At 39.9% G+C, this 17,229-nt stretch overlaps 1 protein-coding gene across 2 annotated transcripts in view; it reads left to right on the top strand.

Moving 5' to 3' along the window:
- The window catches only part of CTNNAL1 (catenin alpha like 1), a 57,340-nt gene that overhangs the window by 20,673 nt on the left and 19,438 nt on the right, over window positions 1–17,229 (top strand). For both annotated transcript variants that reach the window (XM_068973965.1, XM_068973966.1), the window contains exons 5-9: window positions 2,070–2,159; window positions 3,204–3,374; window positions 6,579–6,779; window positions 8,854–8,940; window positions 12,269–12,427. In XM_068973965.1, the coding sequence (XP_068830066.1) occupies window positions 2,070–2,159; window positions 3,204–3,374; window positions 6,579–6,779; window positions 8,854–8,940; window positions 12,269–12,427 (708 nt within the window). The remainder of the gene's footprint in view (window positions 1–2,069; window positions 2,160–3,203; window positions 3,375–6,578; window positions 6,780–8,853; window positions 8,941–12,268; window positions 12,428–17,229) is intronic.

The raw sequence follows: 17,229 nt of genomic DNA, 5'->3' as shown, positions 1-17,229 counted from the left end.
CTGGAGTGAGTTGCCCTTTCCTTCTCCAATGCATGAAAGTAAAAAGTGAAAGTAAAGTCGCTCAGTCGTGTCCGACTCTTAGCGACCCCATGGACTGCAGCCTACCAGGCTCCTCTGTCCATGGATTTATCAGTTTAATAGTAATAACCCAAGCACTGGGTTACTGGATTGGCTATAAGTTAGCTGATCTTGACTCTCAAAAAACAGCTGTGTAAGTAGGTATTGTTATTACTGTTTCACACCTGAGGCTGAACTTGAGAGGATAATCAACTTTCCTAAGGTGACTCTTCTAGCAGATTGAACTCAATTGTGTCTGATGCTAAAGCCTGTAGTTTTCAGCTGCACCATGATGTTGGTTCTTTGTAGTAGTGTTCCCCAGTTCAGACTGTAAGTTCCAGGGTTGCCTGTCCTTGCTGGGGGACTTGTGCATGATTTTATCATGTCAAGTTAAATATATAATTGACCTCTTCTTGAGATGCTCTGGTAGAGTCCTGTAGACTGGTTTTGGGCGTGAACTTTCCTGGTTTGTAGCTGGAGTTGAAAGATGGTTATTGGCGTGAAAAGTGGCGGGCTGGATTATATGCTTCACTTAGTTCTTCCTGGACATCCGGGGTTAATGAGACCTCGGTTTTGTCCTGTGGACCAGCCCTCTAACAGATTGAGATGCCATCTTTTTTGATCATTTGCTGTCACCTACAATATGTGGTGTAATATATGGTTTACAAGTGTAACGTATGTACATCTGATGCCTTGTCATCTAGACCCACGAGGTTTTTTTGCCAGAAGTCCCGTTCAGTATGTTAAAGACAAGGAATAGGTGGGAATTTTAGCAGTGACCTCAACTTCTTTTTTTGATTGCTACTCCTGGTGGGTGATAGTCACATGCAGGACACAGACCTTTGGAATGTTACCTTGTGATCTGAATTAGCTTCGGGGTTTTGTGCAGTTTTTCATTTACTAGATATAACTTCGTTTCCTATTAAAGAAAGCTGTACTGAGATGCAGGTGAATGAGAGTTATATTATTGTAGAGATAACTTTACATCCGCTCTAATTTATTAAAAGGCAAATCATTTTCAAACTTTAGGTCTTTCTTATTTATAAGAAAAGACTTTTCATCTAGTTCGCAAATAAGAAAAAAAAGACTATGAAAATTTTATGTAATCCAGATTTCAGTGTCCATAAGTAAAGTTATTATAACACAGCTACATTTATTTGTTTATGTATTGTCTGAGCTAGCCTTTATACTACACTGGCAGAATTGGCATTGTTTCAGGGACCAAATGACCCAGAAAGTCTCAAAAACTTATTATCTGGCCTTTTATTGAAAATCTTAGACTGACTTCTGATTTAGATGGTTATATTCAAGCTCTTATGAGAGTATTTGATTGTAGATTTAATCAGCAAGATTTGAGGACCCTCTGTGATAGCACACCTTCATATTGAGGGATGTTTGAAGAGAAACCAAATGAAAAAAAAACAAAATACAGTGTCTACGTCAGAGTGTATATTCTAGTTGGGGAAAATTATATACCCAAGAAACACCTTAAGAACATTTTAGAGCAGCATATAGGCTAAGTTTAGGATTAAAAAAAAAATTCACATAGAGATGAGTAAGCACTTAGATGATATTAATCAGACCTGGTTCCTGAAAGAGTTGACTTCTGGGTGTCTAATCTGAAGGAAATAATGGTCCACAAATGCTAAATAAATAAGTCACTTTTAATTAAGTAAAGCATGGGATGGTTGTTTCTGGTTGGGAGTGAGGTGTCCTCACCTGGGCACCAGAAAGTCAGGTGTGCCGGCCAGCAGAGTGTGAGCCATATGACAGCTTATCCGTCTCACTTCCTGACTCTGCCGCCCTTTCTGAGGGCAGCTGTTTCTACTCCATTGTGTTAATGTATTTACACTGAAATGGTGACATTTTATTAAACTTTATTCTGTTTTTGTTTTTCAAAAAGCAGTGTTAGTTAAATTGTTGAGTATTGTTTTTCTTGAATAAATGGTTTCTCAAGAAATTGAGTTTTTTACATGATCCTAGGCAGCTCAGTGGTTTTATTCCATTTTTAGGATTTGAAGGATGAAAAGAAAAAGGCAAAAATGGCAGCAGCTAGGTCAGTTCTTGAAAAGTGTACAATGATGCTGCTCACAGCTTCAAAGGTAAGAAAATTTTTGTTTTACTATGTTGTAAGTTAATTAGAAACCCTAAATGGGCATAATTTATATATATTTCACTTTTAAAAAAGATGAAAGTGATAACTTGGAATATAGGCGATAGTAGTCAAATTTCAGTTATTCTTTAACAAGAAAGTTAACTTCCATCCCCAGTCCAAACATCAGGTAATCTGTGAGTCAGCTTTGATTGAGCATCTAAGCAGAAAATGGCTTATTAGGTGCTGCGAATGGAGGCCAGTCACACAGGATCAGTGCCTACACGGTCTGCACTATCTCACTGGGGAGCCTGCACACACGCTCTAGAAAAACTAGGCGACTTGGAATCTGTTAAGTAACAGTGAAGTATGAAGTCAGCCCTCAGTTTGTTTATTCTGTAATTTCATACCTCTCAGTCCTTATTCTGCTTTTCTCAAAATTGTCAATCAAGAGCTTGTAATTCCAAACAGCAATTGGCCAGCAAATTGATACAATTCAAGAGTGCGCTGCTGAACATCTCATTAGCACTTTGTGGGAATTGCCTTTTCTGCTCAGAGCACTGCTTCCGTGCTAGGCCCAGCGAGGGCACAGAAACAGGCTTCCCTGGAGCCTGTGTGGAAGGCTCTGTTCACAGCTGGGCCCTCAAATAGTTCCTCCTTCATATCATTTTTTGAAAATCAAAGATGCCTCACAGTCATAAAACATCTGTCCATTTTCCCTCATTCTTTTTTTAGCTCTTGCACATATTAGGCAATATTTTAAGTTTTAATCATGATGAAGATATAGGGTTTGTTTTTTTTTTTCCCAAAAATTTCAAGTAAGCATGTTAAAGTCTAAAGATGCGGTTTTGTACCCTGCTTTTTTCACTTAAACTTGCTGTTACTCTTTGCTCATCCTGTTTCCACCTTTAGTGAGGAGAAGCGGTGGGTGAGCCAGGGACCCAGGAGATTTTGGTAAAGAACCACTTTTATTAGCATGGCATGTTCTCTGTAAGATTTTGTGTATTATGATATGGGTCAAAACTTAACATAAAATTTTTCCATTGTTTCAAAGACTTGTCTCAGGCATCCCAACTGTGAGTCAGCCCATAAAAACAAAGAAGGAGTATTTGACCGGATGAAAGTGGCATTAGATAAGGTCATTGAAATTGTGACTGAATGCAAACCAAATGGAGAGAATGACATTTCATCTATCAGTATTTTTACTGGGATTAAGGAATTCAAGGTAAGAATACAGAGAGTATATTTGGGGTTTTTTTCTTACCATTTCAAAGAAACATTATAAATAATACTCATAGTTTCGTGTGGTATTTTAGAATATAGACGCTTCACAAAGCGAGGTAATTGTCTTTAAAACAATGCTATAGTATATAAGGAAGTTCCCTGTTGGCCCAGATGGTAAAGAATCTGCCTGCAATGCAAGAGACCCAGGTTTGATCCCTTGGTTGGGAGGATTATCTGGAGAAGGGAATGGCCACCCACTCCAGTATTCTTGCCTGGAAAATTCCATGGATAGAGGAGCCTGGTGATCAATAGTCCATGGAGTCACAAAGAGTCAGACACGACTGAGTTACGAACACACTTACAGGATATAAACTTAATATTCCGTAATATAAGGCTTAGTGCAGTTTGTACGGAGAATACCAGTGTAGGGTTATAGCATTTACCCTGGCCGTGTTTAGCTGTACGGTTTAGCTGTAGCTTCCTGTCCTCTGTTCAGAACAGCTTTCCTTTCACAGTCTATAGAGCAGTACAGTACCATCCACATCTGATGACAGACAGTAAATCAGTTCTGCTGGAATTCCCGCTCTTCCCTGTGCTATAGAATTGATACTTTGAGACTGTAGTGATAGCAGTAGTATTAATTATAATTAAAATTTTTAATGACCAATAATGCATACTAACATTTATCAAGCACTTACTCTGTGCCCATCCTAAATGCTTTAAATATGTGTGTGTGTACATCACACAATATTATTATTACGGCATTATATGTTGAGGAGACTGAACAACAGAAATTAAGTAACTTGCAAGCTACAAAGTGCCAGAGTTAGGATTTGAAGGTCGGCAGCCTGACCCCAGAATCCCCATCTGCCCTAAATGAGTTTTAGGGCAGGACTCATTGCACATCAGAGAGGTGGTGACAAGCACTTTTTGCTAGGAGCAGTGCCTGGTCGGGAAAACCCTAGGAAGTCATCTAATAGGCCTGTGTTATTTAACGGATGGGAAAACTTAGACCCTGAGAAGCTCTCTAATATGCTAAGGGTTACCTACATCTCCAGCAGCCAGAACTGCAGCAGGAATGGTATTCTTTCCATCTTACTGGCACTTGGACATTTTTTTTTTTTTTTGGCTGAGCCACACAACACGTGGGATATTAGTTCCCTGACCAGGGATCAAAACTGTATCCCACTGGAAGCAGAGTCTTAACCGCTGGACCACCAGGGAAATCCTGCACTTTGACTTTTAATTGTTTAACGGTCTACGTAGGAACATGGGATGAAAGAGAAAAATGGAACACTTGTTCTCAATATTCTCTCATTTGTTCTCTAAACTTCCCTTTTAGGTGAATATTATTGTACCCATGTTTTTGAGGAGGAAAGCTAATATGTGATAGAACCCTTGTTTAGAACCAGGACTCTGATCCCAGAGTCCCTGACCTTTGGGTTTACACCTCTGGCTTTGTTTACGTGCTCTCCGTCTTACCCCGTATCTCTTCCTGAGAGGGAGGAAGCTACAGGGACCAGCCATTCTTTCAGAGTCTTTATTACTGAAAGGAATCTTAGGGCTTATTTTTCTAACCCCCTGTTTTTGTTAAGGCTGAAAGGAGAGAGGTCAAAGGGCCATTAGGGAAACCAGTCAATGTAAAGCCAGGTCTCTGGGTGCCTGGCACTGCATTTCTGGTTCCGGTTTAACTAGACCAGTGCGGTACCGGTGGCTGTTGTCGACCTTTCGCCAGCAGGCATTCTGCACAGAGAGCTGTTTTAAATACACTCAGTCTCACTGTTGGTGGTGATCTTCTTTGCATCTGTAGAGGGAAACTGGATGTATTCATTACTTTGAATATATGGACAGATCTTATGAAAACCTGCAAATGAATGGCTTTCATAAAAATGCTACTAAGTTGCTGTTTTAAAAGCCATATATGATTCTCTTTAAAGGGAAAATAAAAAACCTTAAATGGTTTGTGGGCTGATTTTTATGTTGCAGTTATCTTTAAATCCTCAAATTCTCAGGTTCTCCTTGTCAGTTCCATACTTCACTTTTATCTGTGTTCTTTACTGGCTTAAAAAAACCAATCCTGTCTCCATAGGACAGAGTGATTACCGGAGCTAACTTTGGGCCAAGAGAAAGGGAAGCTATTACTTCCCTGTAGCCTCTCGACCATCCCAAATCTTGGTATTTGTATGGGTTCTGTTAAAAATGGGTCTTAAAATAAGGATCAATTTGAAATAATTGTTGTGAAAAGACCTTGAAGTATGAAGCAATTGTAAGTTATCTTTATCTGCACAAGAAGTTTGTCCACAACCGTGATCCTCACCACTTAGTGCCTCTTAGCCCAGGTTTTTCCTATGGGATATTTCAAGGGCTAGAGGTTGAAGGGCTAAGGTTGAAGTGGCATGGCATATCTCAGACAGCTGAGAGAGAGAAGGTTGCCCTAATGGGCACGTGTTCATCACACATTCAGGGAACTCTAAGCACAGGACGGCTAAAGTGAAAGGAGGTTTAGAAACTCAGAAAGGTGAGAGGGACTGTTGGAAAGACATAAAGACAAGACCCTGGAAGGGTTTGTGCTAGGTGGTACAAGTCTGGGCTTGGTTTTATAGGGGGTGGGGAACCAATTAGAGGGAGGGGGCAATATCTGAAGGTATACATTTTAGGAAGATTATCCAGGCCCCCTGGTAGAGAATGTTTTGGTCAGGAAGGTCTGATGGGGACATGAAACAAAATGTAGGGAAACCAGTTTCACTGAATTAATGAAGGAAAAACTGATGCCCTTCCCAGCCCTTGCTGTACCCCACACCCTCCACACCCTTCCTCCTGGGCTCAACACATACTCATTTTTGGCTGTAACATCTTCCAGGACTTTGCCTTGGCATTTTCTCAGATAACAAATCCTTTATCTGGAGATTGGTTCATTTTCCCTACCGGTTGCTACATGATCATGCTCTTTCACTGATGGTATAGAAATGTTTTGTTGACAGCTGTCGGAATGAAGCTCTGCACAGCCACTGTTGGCTCTTGAGCAATGTGGGCCCCCTGGGTTTGTGGACAATAAAGTCCTTGTTGGAGGCTGTATTTCTCCTGAGCTTTCAGACAAGGAAAGAAGTTGCTGGCTTCTTCTTGGGCCCTGGGAGGAGAGTCCAGCACATCTGGTTAGGTGGGAATGTTGTTGACTCCTGTGGATGTATATCCTTTTTGTTCTCAGATGAATATTGAAACTCTTCGGGAGAATCTTTATTTTCAGTCAAAAGAGACTCTCTCAGCGATGTTGGAAGCCCTCTTGGAGCGCACGGAGGACTTCACTGATTGTGCCTACACCAGCCATGAGCACAGGGAACGCATCTTGGAACTGTCAGCTCAGGCGAGGACCGAATTGCAGCAGTTAATTTCTGTGTGGATTCAAGCTGTAAGAACTTTATTTCATCAAAGTAAATCCTCTGTGATTGCTTTGCTCTAAAGTTCTGAGAGTTACGCAGGTACTGTAATCATCAGGAGTGTGAATGTGGTCCAGAATGGAACAAGGGTATCTCATCCCTTTTCTGCCTCCTGCTTGACCATCCAGCATTCATAGTACTTGACACATCTCGGCCTGTTGTTTTTCACCCTGACCAGTCTGGATTCTGAGTCACCCTCACTAGTTCACCCTGTTGTCCCAACTCGTCCACCAAAATCACCTCTGGAAAATCCCTCCCAAAGTGCTTCTTCAGAGTAAAGATCAGAGTAGTAGAACCCCTACCTAGAGGTTCTTGGGTCCTGAGTCTTAACTGCTGGAGCCTTTCAGATGTGCACAGTTCTTAATTCTGAGGACACCTGATTTACAGACACAAGGATTTGGAAAACTCATTGAGGTTCAGATGCAGCGAAGACAAGGGTAGATCCGGCTGGCAGGTGAAAGATTTTTCACCCTTGCACAGATTCCTGGTCTCAGATTGGTGGGCAGCCGCTTAAAAAGCCTTGAATAGGCTGCTGATGTGCTTCAAACATGGAAGTTATGTGGGCAACAGTGGCAAAGCCTGCCAGCAGTGGTACAGCACAAGGCAGTATGCACCCAGTCTCTGACAGGCGGATTACAGATTTGAAAGATAGAGCCCTGACACGTCTCTGACACCATTTATTTGTTGCTTAGACCTAGGCTATGTCAAGAATGCACTTAACATGATTTACAGCATACAGATCTGGAAGTCATGGACATAAGTTTAGGCTGTAAAGATGAAGGGTGAAGGTGCCTGAGGCCCCAGCAGTCTGCTTCCTTGTGAAGAGATGGATTTATGAATGAAGAGTAGGATAAATCAGTGATTTCCCTCGGAATTTCTTGGCATCACAACATTGCAGATGCTCATATTAACAAGGAAACTTTAACTCGGGTAAAATGACGTCAGGGATAAAAGCATTATTTTGTGTTCAGCTTGACTTTAGTTATCTATGTAGTATCTAATCTGAAGTGGAGATTGCTTCAGAGTTAAATTTTAAGCCCAACATGTAATATAAAGAGCTTCTGTGAGGAAACACTCTTTACGTTGGGAATCGAGGTCTATCAGTACTTAAATGTGCAGGTATCACCTTTCATATGTTTCACAGCACTCGGATCTCTGATTCTGCATATCAGATGTATTATTCATTCATTTACCCTTTTTAGCAGTTATTGCTCAGTGCCTTTTATATGCCAGGCATCAGAAATCTAAAGATGAATTAAATAAAATTTTTGCAAGAATTTTGCAATGTAGGAAAATGTGAGACGGTATGAGACAAGTCCAAAAAACTTTGTAAGTATCCCAAGAGAAGCGACAGATCATATGTGGAGAGTGTCTGAAGGAGGGTGAGTTTGTATTTAGCAAGAGGAATCTAGAAGCTTCATGAAGAGATTGACATTTAGCTGGGATGTATTTATTCAAAGAATTGAATACCTGCTACCTTGCATTTGCTGTGCCAGGTATAAAGCAGTCATTGGTGAACAAAATACGTGTGCTTCCAGCCTTCACAGAGCTTATCAAAGCCTAGTGAGCAAAATAAACTTTAAACAAAAAAGTAAAAACTACAAATGTAATTGCAAATTAAGATGATTACTTTGAGAAAAGGTTAGGGTAAGAAGAGAGTCTAGTCTAGATTTTCTGATCAAAGAAGGCCTTTCTGAGAAACAGAAATTTCTGTAAGGATTTGAAGATGGAATAGGGTTTTAAGTTTTGATGAGGTTAAGAGTGAAGAGATGAGCATTCCAGGCAGAAGATGAAACAGATTAGTTTTAGCTGTGATGAATTTATTAAAGAAAATTAGAATTTTAAAATTCCCCTATTTAAAAGAGTTGAAAAAAGTAATAAATGTTCTCTTTGCCACTTTAACATAAACAGGTGAATTTTTAAAATATACGTTTCATACAGTTCACAGAATGATATTAAAATTTTATTGTTATCTGTAGTTAGAGTACAATTGGAATTGCTAGATGAAAAAGATAACTCTTCACATGTACTTTTAAATTTTTTTAGCAAAGCAGGAAAACAAAAAGCATTGCTGAAGAACTGGAACTCACTATATTGAAAATCAGTCACAATCTCAATGAACTTAAGAAAGAGGTAAGTATAGTTGGAAATCTAGCCTCTTTTAATTCTTTGCAAGTTGTCATGTTGTACAGTATGTACAAAGTGCCTTAGAATTAGTATGTTCCTGTGCCCAGAGAATGTTATTTAAAAGTTTTCCTTTGCCCTAGTTATTTTGAAGCGATCGTTTTATTGGGGCCATCATCCTCAAAAATTGTACACAAATGTTTATAACAGCCCCAAACTGGAAACAATCTAAATTTCCATCAACAAGGAAATTTATAAATGAATTTTGGTGTAACTGTGTAACTATGCCAAATACTATTCAGCAATGAAAAGGAACACTATTGATATGAGTAATAATATGGATGAACTGCGTAAATGTAACACTGAGTGAAAGAAGTCAGACCCAAAGGTTATGTGTGTGTGAGATTCTATTTAGAAAAAAAATTTTTAAAGGCCAAATCCATGTACAGTGACAGAAACCAGATCAGTGACTGCCCGGGGTCATATGTAGGGGGAATATTTACGACAGACGGGCTTGGGAGAACTTTGGGGGGTAATAGAAATGTCAGAAATATTGATTATGGTGGTAGTTACTTGGGTGTAAATATCAAAACTCATCAAACTGTACCCTTGGTACATTTTGTTACATGTAAACTGTACCTTAATAAAGTTGATTTTTAAAAATATTAAGATTTCCCTGTTCCCCGAATGAAAACTTAATCGTTTAATGGTTACTTTTAGGTAACTGAAAATCACCTTAAGTCAGGGGTTTGTGAACTACAGCCAGGCTGTTTTTATAAATGAAGTCTGGGGGACATCAGTTCAGTTCAGTCGCTCCGTTGTGTCCGATTCTTTGCGACCCCATGAATCGCAGCACGCCAGGCCTCCCTGTCCATCACCATCTCCCAGAGTTCACTCAAACTCACGTCCGTTGAGTCCGTGATGCCATCCAGCCATCTCATCCTCGGTCGTCCCCTTCTCCTCCTGCCTCCAATCCCTCCCAGCATCAGAGTCTTTTCCAATGAGTCAACTCTTCGCATGAGGTGGCCAAAGTACTGGAGTTTCAGCTTTAGCATCATTCCTTCCAAAGAACACCCAGGGCTTATCTTCAGAATGGACTGGTTGGATCTCTTTGCAGTCCAGGGGACTCTCAACGTAGTTCTGCCCATTTGATTTGGGCAGTTGTGACTGGGTGGCCTGAAAAGTCTAATTATTTACTCTCTGGCCCTCTACAGAAAATGTTTACCAATGCCTGCTTTAGGTCATAGGACACAGTCTCAGTTAAAAATGAGAGTGTGCATTCCGATATACTCATCAGTGTTTTGGTTCGTCCAGTTGTGTGACTTCCCCTCTGTCCCCCACTCCTCTGTCCTGCGCCACTAGGGCTTCTGGGAGAGGTGTGGTCTTTTGTCTCTTTCAGGCCCTTCATCCCCTGTTATCTAGCTTCTGTTCCAGATCTTTGCCAGGCTCTGGCACAAGGAGAGAAGAGAGGAAGTAGAGAGGTAGAAAGTTCTTAGTGACCAGTGCCCTTATGAGATGCACTGGGCTCAGAAGGTGTTTAAAGCTGGCTTTCTCTGTCATTAATCCCCGAGTGTGCTCTTCAGAGGCTCTGCTCGTGCCTCCCCTGACCACCCCTTTACTTTGTAACCCCCCTGCCCCCTTGTTCCTCTGCTATGTGTATGCCTGGAGGGGAACTCACAGGGAGTGAGCCAGTGCTCCAAACAGATCTTCCTTCCAAACTTGTTCCTTCTCACTTAGCTCTAATTTTATATTTTTTAAGAGAGTCAAGGGCTCAAAAGAAGGGAGCTGGTTTGGGGAAGTTTCATATATAAACTATATGGTGATGTTTCATTGACCTCTGTTGAAACCTTCTTTTTAACATCCTATTAAACATAGAAGAATATGGTCTTCTATGGTTTAAAACAAGCCTACTCATTTTTTTTCCAGCCTGTTCAACTAAACTATTGTTAAGACTGACTATCAGTAGAACATAAAATTTTTTGGTGATAGATTGAGTGGCGTTCTATTAAAGTTCATTTTCCTTACCTCTGAAATGGGTACAAGGATTAGGGAAATAATGTCTATAAATGTGTACAATATCTGCTTTCAGTAACTTGCACAGAGCAGGAACTTCATGTTTATTCACCCTTCTTCCCTTGGGGTTTGTAAGTTGTCTCTAGAATCATTTATAAGATTTACGTGACCTTGAACAAGTCACTCAGTCTTTAGGGACCTGTTTCATAGTCTGTAAGATAAAGGGTTGGCATTAGCTATTTTCTAGGGGCCTGATGGTTAAACAAAATCTTTTGAATTCTTATGTTGTTTAATTTCCAAAGGAAAATGCATTTTAATGTCTTTGTTTCTGACTGTAATTATTCTCACTTGAGTTCATGAGTGCGGACTACCCTATTGTTAATTTTGTAGAGTCCTGTAATCTGAATTGACGTTGGATTACTTCCAGGAAAAAAAGAATCACTTTGTACAAATAGACTTAATTAAAAATCAGATTAAAAATGATCTCTTTCTAGTGAGCCCAAAATAACCTGTCATGACTTTTTTTTTTTTAAGACAAGATAAGGAGAAGAAAAGATTTTGGAGTTGATTGTATACAGAGATATTCAGTGAGAGTGAACCATGTTTAAAATTCATTCCACCTAATGTTAAATAAAGCCTTGAGGTTTTCTTTATTATTTTATCCCTCATTTCTCCTGTGACCTAAGAGTTAGAGCATAAAGTTCTGGATGGCAATATAGATAAACTGTGAGCTCCCTGAAGATGTTGCGTCTTACTTGCCATGTATGTCCAGCCTTTAGGCTAGTGCCTTTCCTGACATAGGTATTTAGTAAAATTTGTTGAATACATATTTGACTGTATCTCACAATGATACTTTCCCAAATGTCTGTTTAAAAACACATTAATGATCCTGAGCTGCCATTTGATTTTCCTCTTAGTATTCAGAATGCCATTCTTTTCATAGTGTTCTGTTTTCACTAACTTTAAGAGCAGCAGAAGCTCAGCTGAGGTAAGAGAGAAGCCATGTGGGAAAGAGCTGGTTGATAATAGGATGAAAAGAGGTCCAGGCTACTCTGCCAGGGTGACCAGTTCATCTTCTGCAAACAGGATTACTGCCAACACCAGGGGACTCAAAGATGCCAGTCTCCTTCCTGCCCTTGGGAGAAGCTGCAAGCTCCCAGGGCTTTGCAGTTCTGTTACCACAGGAAACTTTAGGCTTTTCCCCTCAGGACATCAGGTGGGCGTGACCTGAGGTTGCTGCTCTTGAGTTTTTAAAGGACTCGGGAGGTTTTTCATCACAAAACCTTGTCATTTGTTGTCTTTGTTTCACCCCCCACATCTGCAGCTTCATAGTACAGCAGCTCAGCTGGCAGCAGATCTGTTAAAATACCATGCTGATCATGTGGTTCTAAAAGCATTAAAACTTACTGGAGTAGAAGGAAATTTAGAAGGTTTGGCTGAATATGCCTGCAAACTCTCTGAACAGAAAGAGCGGCTTGTTGAGGTGAGTAATAGGTTGCTTGTTAAAGAAACGTTAGTTTAATGAAAGCTGTACTGTCATCAGGGAATGTTAACACAAATACAGTTTTTGGCTTACTCATAAGAGGGTTTTCTCTCTTGCCTTTGGAATTTTAAAAATATCATGTTTTTCTGTTCTGCTCTTACAAGTGTGGCCTCTAAAAACAATAAAAAGTGCTAGAACCCACAAGGGCACTTCTTTTTTAAAAAATTTTTATTGGAAGATAATTGCTTTACAGTATTGCACAAATGCACATCTTAATCTTCTTCCTTATTCCATCAGAGAGGTTAAATCTTGGAGTAGAGCAGTGGAGATACATCTTGTGACCTTGTTTGTATTTGACTCTTTTGAGTCTCAACAGGAAAAAGAGACGGCACATTCAAATTAGGTTAATTTTAAGAGGGTTTAATAAAGGAGCTGTTTACAGTTGCATGGATAGGGTGTGGGGAAACCATGAGAGTATAGGAATTGGGGTCAGTGATAGCAGAGCTGATTCTGCTCCTACGACCAAACTAACATGGGGAGTGAGTGGTTTTGGAAATTGGAAGGGCATGGAGTCCTTCAAGAACCTGGAGAAGTTGTGGTTTTAGGACTAAACAGAGACAGCTCCAGGCAGCCTCCAGGGAAGGAGCGTGAGAATAAAGACCCTTACCCTCCTCATTCCTGCTGCTCTAGTACTGGGGCTTCCACAGCCAAACACATCTGTGGACCACACAGGTCAGTCTCCCAAGGAGGAAGAAGAATGGACGTGGAAGGACAAAGAAAACATTCCATACACTATTTGTGCTCTGAATCTCTCCTGCCCAAATCTTTGTGATGTGTTATTGGTGCTTTGTTTGCCCCTTTTGTTACAATTCCAATTATTGATTGATATTGTAAGACTTCTACTACTGAGAGTGTCAGATATCTGCTAGTATAGAAATGTATATTAGCCCATGTACATATGAAGAATATATACAAACACACACACATACATATATGTATGAAGTATGTGTTAGCCAGCATGTACATTAATGCACAGATATGAACCACCTAGCTGTCTTCATGTTATCTGTTAATATTACCCTGCTCACTGAATGTCACATACTAATGGTTAAAAGGAACTTTCAGATGAATTAAACTAGCTTCTTCTCCTTTATTTGTTAATATCTGAAAACTACTAGGGAGCATTCTGTTTATTTATTTATTTTTGACTGAAGGATAATTGCTTTATTATAATGTGTTGGTCTCTGCCATACATCAACATGAATCAGCCATAGGTATTCCCCTTCCTTTTGAACCTCTGCCCCACTTCCCATCCCATCCTGCCCCTCTAGGTTGCCACGGAATACCAGTTTGAGTTACTAGACAGAATTCTTAAAATCACTGTAAATACATCTCCTTTAAAAAATAGATTTGATGCTGTTTTGTTTATAAACCAAGAATTATGACCATAGGCAAACTTGCTAATTGTAGGACTCCTGCAGCAAGTCTTTTTTAAATGTGAAAAAAAATTTTTTTTCCTAATTTTCTGTTGTAAGCCTCAAGATTATTTTTTTCCAGAGTTCAAAATGGATGCATTTTGTTTTCTATGAATTATATCTCAAAAAAGTAGATTTTTAAATTTCTGGATACTGACACAAATATTCTAAGAACTAGAAACATAGGATAATACTATCAGTAAGGGGTTCAATTAGGAAAAAAGTTCTAAATTGCTTTATTGCAAAGCCCTAGGTCTTCATATAGTAGCCAGAAACCCTGATGCATTCTCTCAATGTTGGTTATTACTACTAGTTGAACTTTTCATGCTTTTTCACTTAGGTTGAATGTTTTCCAAAGAGGCTCCTCAAACCTCACAAATAGGCTTTTATAGGGGAGCCCCATATTTCTTCTGGAAGAGCTTGAACATGCTGTAAAACTTGCTAAGTTGTGTCCAACTCTTTGCGATCTCATGGACTGCAGCACACCAGGCTTTCCTGTCCTTCACTATCTCCTGGAGTTTGCTCAAACTCATGTCCATTGAGTTGGTGATGCCATCCAACCATCTCATTATCTGTTTTAGATAATGCTCCTAAATGTTAAATGCACTGGACTCGGGTGATTTTATGGGTGGAAATCATATTGTTTATTCCAAACAACCTGCCTTTATTTCCCCCAATGCCATTCCTTTGTTTTTATTGTTCTCTTAAGTGTTGCCAGGAATTTTATGGCTCTAACTTTGAAGCAGTTTGTAGTGCTTGACCTCAGTAGTGGGTCAGGGTAATATTATAGTCATGTTTCTCATCTTGTGTATAACCTTGTTATAGTCCTTCTGAATTCCAGTGTGGAATAAAATTGACTTTTTCCTTAGAGAAGGGAATTTACTTCTATAGTGAACTTCAAGGATGGAATCATGCCCTTTTGTTAGAACTGGATTAACAACCACTGGGCACCATAGTTAGAAGACTGCTGTAATTAGCACATAAACATAATAAATCATAGAAAATAGACTGACATTGAGCAAAATGCCAAGTTGCTGGATCTGTACAAGGGATACAATTAGGTTTATTCCATTAGTGTTGCGCTGTCTCCAAGGTGAGAATGATACAGTGAGAATGAGAAAGATTTTTAAAATGTGTTATATAACTAAACTGCTCATGTATTGATGAGTGACTTATTCAGAACAGGTGAGCTGGGATAAATGATGGAAAAAGAAAAACAAATTCTTCGAAAGGAAAATCATCTATAGTATTGACTATACTCTTGAGAATCCCTTGGACAGCAAGGAGCTCAAACCAGTCAGTCCTAAAGGAAATCAACCCTGAATGTTCATTGGAAGGATTGATGCTGAACTGAACCTCCAATACTTTGGCCACCTGATGCGAAGAGCCAACTTATTGGAAAAGACCCTGATGCTGGGTAAGGTTGAAGGCAGGAGGAGAAGGGGACGACAGAGGATGAGATGTGTTTTGGATAGCATCACTGACTCAATGGACATGAGTTGGAGCAGACTCTGGGAGATGGTGAAGGACAGAGAAGCCTGGCATGCTGCAGTCCATGGGGCCGCAAGGAGTCAGATATGACTGAGCGACTGAACAACCACAACAAATACATGATTTCTTGATTCCTTCTGCATATGGTTGTAATCAAATTCAACTTTTCCTATTTCACATACAAAATGATCCTGGGAATTGGACTGGGAAGAGAATTTCAATTGGCTTGACAGGTTGGAGTAATTTTCAACATGGTTTTGAGATAGTGGTTTTGCTTGGCTAATACATATTTTTCAATATTGTCAATTGAGACAGAAACCCCAAACATTAGAAAACTGCATACTGGCTGTTTTGTGCCAGGAAGGCACATTGACTTTAGTGTACAATGTTAAGATCATGAATTTTGCTAAGTACAATTGCAAACACATGTTCTATTGCAAGGCAGGCAATGAAGAGCAAATTGAAGAATAAACAATACAAATGGATTTCACTAAGAAAAACTGAATAACACCAAGGGTGTTTTAAAAAATGACAAAGCTGTGCAACCACTATAACTAGTTTTTGCGTTACTAATATATTAGTGAGTCGTATTGGTTGTGCTGTTTCTTTCTACTTTTTAAATAATTAAGATTAAATCAAGGAAGCTTGTAATTTACAAATTCAATCTTCTTTTTATTAGTGAAGGCATTTTAAATGCATGAGGAACTAATTTGAGGATGGTTGAAAATTTAATTTAATTATTAACAGTGAACCATGAACTTCCAGAAGTTCAAACTGGTTTTAGAAAAGGCAGAGGAACCAAAGATCAAATTGCCAACATCCACTGGATCATCGAAAAAGCAAGAGAGTTCCACAAAAACATCTATTTCTACCTTATTGACTATGCCAAAGCCTTTGACTGTGTGGATCACAATAAACTGTGGAAAATTCTGAAAGAGATGGGAATACCAGACCACCTGACCTACCTCTCGAGAAACCTATATGCAGGTCAGGAAGCAACAGTTAGAACTGGACATGGAACAACAGACTGGTTCCAAATAGGAAAAGGAGTACGTCAAGGCTGTATATTGTCACCCTGCTTATTTAACTTCTGTGCAAAGTACATCATGAGAAACACTGGGCTGGAGGAAGCACAAGCTGGCATCAAGATTGCCAGGAGAAATATCAATCACCTCAGATATGCAGATGACACCACCCTTATGGCAGAAAGTGAAGAACTAATGAGCCTCCTGATGAAAGTGAAAGAGGAGAGTGAAAAAGTTGGCTGAAAGCTCATCATTCAGAACACTAAGATTATGGCATCTGGTCCCATCACTTCATGACAAATAGATGGGGAAACAGTGGCTGACTTTATTTTTCTGGGCTCCAAAATCACTGCAGATGGTGATTGTAGCCATGAAATTAAAAGACACTTACTCCTTGGAAGGAAAGTTATGACCAACCTAGACAGCATATTGAAAAGCAGAGACATTACTTTGTCAGCAAAGGTCCGTCTGGTCAGTTCCGTTCAGTTCAGTTGCTCAGTCGTGTCCAACTCTTTGCGACCCCATGAACTGCAGCACGCCAGGCCTCCCTGTCCATCACCAACTCCTGGAGTTCACTCTAACTCACATCCATCGAGTCGGTGATGCCATCCAGCCATCTCATCCTCTGTCATCCCCTTCTCCTGCCCTCAATCCCTCCCAGCATCAGGGTCTTTTCCAATGAGTCAACTCTTCGCATGAGGTGGCCAAAGTATTGGAGTTTCAGCTTCAGCATCAGTCCTTCCAATGAACACCCAGGACTGATCTCCTTTAGGATGGACTGGTTGGATCTCCTTGCAGTCCAAGGGACTCT

The sequence above is a fragment of the Capricornis sumatraensis genome, chromosome 6, assembly GCF_032405125.1.
Source record: "Capricornis sumatraensis isolate serow.1 chromosome 6, serow.2, whole genome shotgun sequence".
Lineage (NCBI taxonomy): Eukaryota > Metazoa > Chordata > Mammalia > Artiodactyla > Bovidae > Capricornis > Capricornis sumatraensis.
The sequence above is the reverse complement of the archived record's forward strand: the minus strand, read 5'-3'. Positions and strand labels throughout refer to the sequence as shown.